This window comes from Echinops telfairi, unplaced genomic scaffold, assembly GCF_000313985.2.
Source record: "Echinops telfairi isolate 266 unplaced genomic scaffold, ASM31398v2 ScPeMD7_7469;HRSCAF=8507_1, whole genome shotgun sequence".
Classification (NCBI taxonomy): Eukaryota; Metazoa; Chordata; class Mammalia; order Afrosoricida; family Tenrecidae; genus Echinops; species Echinops telfairi.
In genome coordinates, this window is record NW_022111373.1 from 100,919,297 (window position 1) to 100,925,540 (window position 6,244).

Consider the following 6,244-nt stretch of genomic DNA (forward strand, 5'->3'; position numbering starts at 1 on the left):
CGATGCCGAGGACTCAAGTGGAGAGCAGATGTTTTGAGAATGACGAGGGCAATGAATGCACAAATGTGCTTTACACAACTGATGTATGTATGGATTGTTATAAGAGCCATATGAGCCCCTAATAAAATGATTAAGAATAAATAAATAAATAAATAAATAAATAGTAGAAAAAAAGAAAATGAGCTCTACAAATCTAGTCCAAAGGCACCTGGGAGGAGTTAACATGCAAGTTTCAAAATACAGGATAATGAACATAAAACCTAGGACCAACAATCCAAGCATAGTGAGGTAGTTAGTTTATTGTTGGGCGAAGGGAGGGGTTGGAGCACCCGTGTGGAGACCCCTGCCAGTGCTGAGATGTTTACACATTCATTGAATTGGCTTTCCTCCTGCATTCGGCATCATCATTGCTTCTGTTTTGTGAGATGGAGGAGGACTTTGTGGACTGGTGTTGGACATATGGGTTAATGGGTTAATGTTGGACTTGTGGCCTTGGGCAGAACTGGGTTGGGATGTTTTCATGATGCGCATTTAACCTTTATATAAAACTCTCTTATACATGAGTTTCTGTGGATTTGTTTCTCTAAAGTACCCAGACTTACACACATATTAACAAGGTATTGACCATGTAAATCCTGGGCGGGGGTGTGTGTGTAGGTATGTCATGTAATTTGATATATATTACATGTAGAGAAAAATGAAACAATCACTCCTAATCTTAACATACACCGAGCTTTGGTGGAAGCAAATCTTTGTTTACAAAAAACAGATAGATGGCCAATGGAAATGTATAATCCATTATATTGATTCGAGATATGTTACTGATGCTTTCATTTATTACCATATAATCATTGCTGAAGGAATAGTCATTGGAACTAGATATTCAATATGATTTCCAAAGACTTGTGATTCATTTTACAGGGAATAGTCAGAAATTATTAGCATAGTTACTTTAACGTTATATGCTACTATCACTTGACAGTACCTAACAACATCCCTATTTTGGAATCCGTGGGCTGTGTTAAAAGATTCAGTGGTTCAAAGACACCGAGTAATGCTCTTTAGAAAGAACACAGCCATAGAAAATCCCGTGAACTGATTTTGCTCTGAAACACCTGGGTTGCCATTGGTTAGAATGGACAACCGCTAATAGCCTTTTAGTTCCGATTTCAATAATCCCACTTATGCAACCCTGGTGCAGTAGTGGTTATGCATTGGGCTGTGATTCGCATGGTTGGCTGTTCAAAATCACCAGCAGCTCTGTGGGAGAAAGACTGGACTTTCTACTCCAGTAGACAGTAACAGTCTCAGAAACCCACAGGCGTCACTAGGAGATAGCATTGGCTAGATGACAGTGAGTTTTCAGTTCTTTTATATATCTAGGAAGAATTATCCTCTTGCTAATAGTATAGGTGATTTTTTTAGAAATAGGGATTCTAAAGTCCTTTAAGTTTTTAAAACCTTTTATAGATGTAAATATTTGAGAAAGGTTGGGTAAATGAATTGAATATTGGCCAGTTAACCCCCTTGAATGACCTTCTCTTCTTCTGCCTGAGAATCTGTCAGATATACTAGCAAAGGAAAAAATAACCCTTTCATGACCCACAGTGGGCAGAGCACCTCTCTACATGTTCCTCCTCTGGGATTTATGGGGCAATTGCTTTCCCAATGATGGCAAGCAGGAGCTGACTTGCATAGCTACATGAAACAGGTACGTGCTACAAATAATTGTTTTTACAAAAATGTGTCCCACCAACTTGTGACAATTCTGAGAAACATGTCCCGTAGGCAATGGGACATATGCATCCCACCAGGCAGCTAGAGGGGTAAAGGTGTCCTAACAACACTACCCCCACAGTTCAGAGAAACACAATTACTCAGCATTCATTCTATTAATGAAATGCCATTTTATCAACAAAGAATTTACAGGGAAAAATAAATAATGAAAGTGATACTCTTGCCTGTGATTTCACAATACTAAGTAATTACCTCAGGTATTAAAATGTAGATTCTGATGCAATAGGTCTGGGGTAGGACCTTATCATCTAGATTCTAACTAGCTCTCGGGGTGTGCTGCTGGACCACGGATCTGACTTAGAATAGCAAGTCCTCGGTCATAATCAACTATGGGCACATATTGCAATTGCCCAGGATATTTATAAGGAATAGTTCTTGGGGTAAAATGTATTCTGAAGTCCAGTCTGGACCTTGAGTTGTAATAGCTCCTCAGATAAAGCTAACAGGCAGCTAAATCTGAGAGACTAAAATAAAGACCCATAGTGGGTAAGGAATTGGGATGCTAACCGCAAGATTAACAGTTTGAACCCACCAGCTGCTCCACAGGAGAAAGGTGAGGCTATATGCTCCCATGAAGAGTGGCAGCCTCACAAACCCAGAGACAGTTCTACTCTCTAAGAGGGCTGATAGAGCAGACTGGATTATACAGTAGGTTATAACCCAGAAGTATTAGGTTCAGCTAAGGCTCAGCCTCCCCTTGGTTTCTATTATACCAAACAAGAGGGCTAGAAATAACTAGCAATGCATTGATTGAGATTAGCATGCGTCAAATCCCCAAATTTTGAGGATAAGATTATCAGTCAGGTTCTAAATTTAGGACTATCAAGGTTTCTGTTTTGCCATTGAGTCAATTCTGACTCAGAGATTCTACGTGTATCAAGAGGGAATCATGATCCCTGTTTTCAATGGCTGATTTTTCAGAGGTAGATAGCCAAACCTTGCTTCCACGTTGCCTATGGGTAGATGTGAGCCTTCAAATTGACTTTACTCAGCCAGCAGTTAACTGCACCATTCAGGACTCTTGCAATTTTATGTGCCTCCTAAATTATTATAATTATGCCTCCATAATCATTTTATAAGCCTATATATATTATATAGTCCTTTAAACTTAAATATCTTAGAATTCTGATGAAATGATCTGAATTATTTTTCAGATTGGGGTAATTAACAAAAATAAGATTTTTTATAACAAATGTGTCTGTTCCCAACTCTAGATAAGAGTCAGATTAGTTGAATAAGCTTATTAAGAAAGCTCTTTTAACACTAACCCCCTAATTATAGCAGTGTACTACAGTGCAAAGGACCCTCGATAGCACAGTAGTTTGCTATGGGCTTTTAATCTGAAGGTTAGTGGTTCAAATCTACTCAGCAACTAAAGGAAAAGGCATGGCAAACCACTTCCATAAAGATTACACCCAAGAAAGCCTACCAAAACAAACCCACTATCCAGGTCAGTTCTGATTCATGGTGACCCTATATAGGACAGGGTAGAATTGGCCCAGTGAGTTTCGGTGAATGTAATTCTTTGCAGGAATTGAAAGTCTTTTTCCTGCTGCAATTAGCAGCCCAACACATATCCACTATGGCTACAAAGAAGTTCTACTCTTAGCACATCATTGCATGAATTGGAATCCACTTGATGAGTTGGATCTTTTTTTTTAACTTACTGGCATACAAGTGCCACATACTAATGATTTGGCTGTTAACTCAAAATTTCTGAACATATTTTCTCAACCTGTCTTAAATTGGATATGGTGAAAGTCCACCAAGAATGTAGAGCACAAAGATTGATGAAATATAAAATATACAAAGATTAAACAGAATGAACTATTATCATCACAAATCTCTACCCTACACAAAAAATTTCTACCCTACACTTCCAGCTTTGCCCCCTCTGTAAACACAAGCCAGCAAGTCTTATTAGGTTAACAAAATGGAAGTATCTAGTTTACTCTGAACACCATTCATCTAACAAATCTCTTAAGAAAAATCCCATGTCAAGTATCTTCCAGAAAAGTCTCCTAATTGTTCGGCTAACACTAAAATAGCAAATAAATTTAAACCTAGAAAAAACAGAGTATATAGGGTGGTAGGGGCAGAAAGGATCATTATAAAGAACACCATGCAAAATTAAACACAATATAACCTGAGAATCATGAGGTATTAACTTTTCCTATAGAAAACTATATCTCAAAGCACATGGTCTTATGCTTTGTCCCAAATACATAAGTATTTATTATCGTTAGATACAGAGAACTTTTTTAGTCCTGCAAGTAACTGATCATTCCCATAAAAAATGATCACAATTAAGAGGTGGCATTACAGACAGATTTATTCCTTTTTTAGTTTATTTTTAAGTTTGAGTAAATGTCCTGCCAACCAAAACACTATAGTTGTGATTTAGTGTGACCACTACATCAGAAAGCCCTGGATGGATCAGTTAGTGTCACTCCTGCAACGCTGTGTCACAAGAACACCTGGATAGCTATTATTTTAACAGTGAAGTAGTGAGGCATAAGCTCCGATCATTAATCATCATCAGAACTGGAGTCATCCTCTTGGTCGGAGAGTTCAGGGACAGGGAAGCGGAGAATGGCAGCTACTCCAGTCAGCTGGCTGAGCTGTTCCCCAGATACATGAAGACTAGAGAAGATCCTAACAGTGCCTGCGTTCTCTTTCACGCTGTCCACCAGCCTCACGTAGCGACTCCGCGTGGCAACGTCCTGGTGCCTGAAGAGCTCATCGCTGATGAGCAAGGTGTCAATTGCCATGGCCTCATTGGCCTTTTCCACCTGCTTGAGTCCGTAAAAAGCTCGGTCAGGTTCATGCTGTAACATTTTATAGAAGTCATCCAAGGCTTTTACTTCCCCAGCAGCTTTCGTGTCTGAAAGGCGACTCGCTACAGTAGGGTCACAGAGGACCTCTTTCAGGGAGTATTTGTGTCCAGAGGAGGCATGTACCTGGAATCACAATAAGAGTTAGAGAATCCATTTATCAGCCCAGAATGACCTACGACCAAAAGCACTCATAAGGCTGTATAGATGTTTTTCAGTGTTTCAGCAAAGATTTCTCTATACCTTTGCTGGTGTTAACAATTCTCTTCTGTGAAATAAAATCAAACCAAACCCTGCGCTCTATTTCCCCCATTTCCCTAACTCATTTACAAGTGCACTCCCAGCCAAGGAAAACCTTGGGCTCCCTTGACTAACCCTCCCCGCCCCCTGTATAAAACAACTGGGGAGATTGAACCAGTTCCCCCTGCCCCATTCTCCACGATCCCATTCTCCACTGCTCTTTACCTGAAGGAATTTGGACCGGTTTTCCAGCAGCAACTTGTTGTCAGTCTTCACTGCTTGCTGAAACATGTAGTCGCAGAACTGCTCCCTCACAAAGCCCGGACTGGCCACCAGGATGCACTTGACAACATCGAAGTGTATATGGCGCTGGATGGCCTGGACCACCTGTTCATAGAAGCGCTCCAAGGCACGGTCATGCTGGGAGCAGTTGCCTCTCCGCTTCCTGGGGATGGTCACCTCCACTTTGGCGCGAGTTAGGGTCATGCTAGGAGTGACTAGGCAGATGTGGGCGAGGCCTTCCTGCATGACCACAGCGGCCACATCGGCGCTCCACGCGGGGTCACAGGCCTGCTCGATGCGCTCCAGGACCACACTGTCCCATTGCTTCTTGGCCAGGGTGAACTGGCGGTTGGGCTCCAGTTCGATGGTGTGGTACGCCCCCATCTTGACATACTCGTTCTCCTGGATGTTGGTGCCCTTGACGCGCAGCTGGCAGGCTTGCGAGTCGAAGTCGATGGCCTCCACGCAGAGGGTGAGGGTCGTGCGGACCCGGTTGCTGCCCACGCTGCCCGTGGAGGACTCGGTCTGCACCTTGCGGATGGTGGAGGCGCGCAGGCTGTCGCCCACCTGCACTAGGTTGTAAGTGTGCCACATGTCCTCGGGCTCCTCGGGGACCAGGGTCACCTGGCCCGCGTTGTCCTTCTCAATGTCCTTCCTCAGGAGCTTCATGATCGCAAAAGGGGCTCGGGCGCGAAAAAGAGCGCGTCCCAGACCCGGAAAGGGGCAGCGAAAGCGGAAGGGGGCGGGCGCGGGATCCGACCGGCGCCTGCGGGAAAGAACTAGTCTAACTCTGACTAGCGGCCTAGCGGAGCACTTACTTTCACAGCTCTTTCCTGTCCGGTCTCGGCGCGCGACGCGCCAAGGCGTGAGAAGCCATAGGGACGAAGCCTCCACGGAAGGGGCAGCAGCCGGCAAGGACCGGGCGGCTGATGCAATGTAGGCGCATGCGCAGCCCGCATTCACCCCGCCTCCCGCGCTCTCGGCGCACGGCTGACGTCAGCAGCGGAGGGCGTGGCCGCCGTAGGCGCGCTGCAGGCTGAGGCGCTCCTGGCAAGCAAACTTATTTAAGCAAGCCATCTACCCACTCTGGT

At 43.8% G+C, this 6,244-nt stretch overlaps 1 protein-coding gene across 1 annotated transcript; it reads right to left on the reverse strand.

The window, feature by feature from the left end:
• Window positions 1–4,007: 4,007 nt before the first annotated feature.
• Window positions 4,008–6,004, reverse strand: PELO (pelota mRNA surveillance and ribosome rescue factor). Its single transcript, XM_004703623.3, has 2 exons — window positions 5,097–6,004; window positions 4,008–4,757 (listed from the first exon to the last, which is right to left on the reverse strand). Exons 1-2 carry the CDS (start codon window positions 5,820–5,822, stop codon window positions 4,326–4,328), a joined length of 1,158 nt encoding a protein of 385 aa, XP_004703680.1. The 5' UTR covers window positions 5,823–6,004; the 3' UTR covers window positions 4,008–4,325.
• Window positions 6,005–6,244: the final 240 nt, after the last annotated feature.

Coding starts and splice junctions, on each gene's coding strand:
- PELO (XM_004703623.3), bottom strand. CDS start 5,822: ATGAAGCTCCTGAGGAAGGACATTGAGAAGGACAACGCGGGCCAGGTG. Junction 4,758..5,096: donor ACCGGTCCAAATTCCTTCAG/GTAAAGAGCAGT, acceptor TTGTGATTCCAG/GTACATGCCTCCTCTGGACA.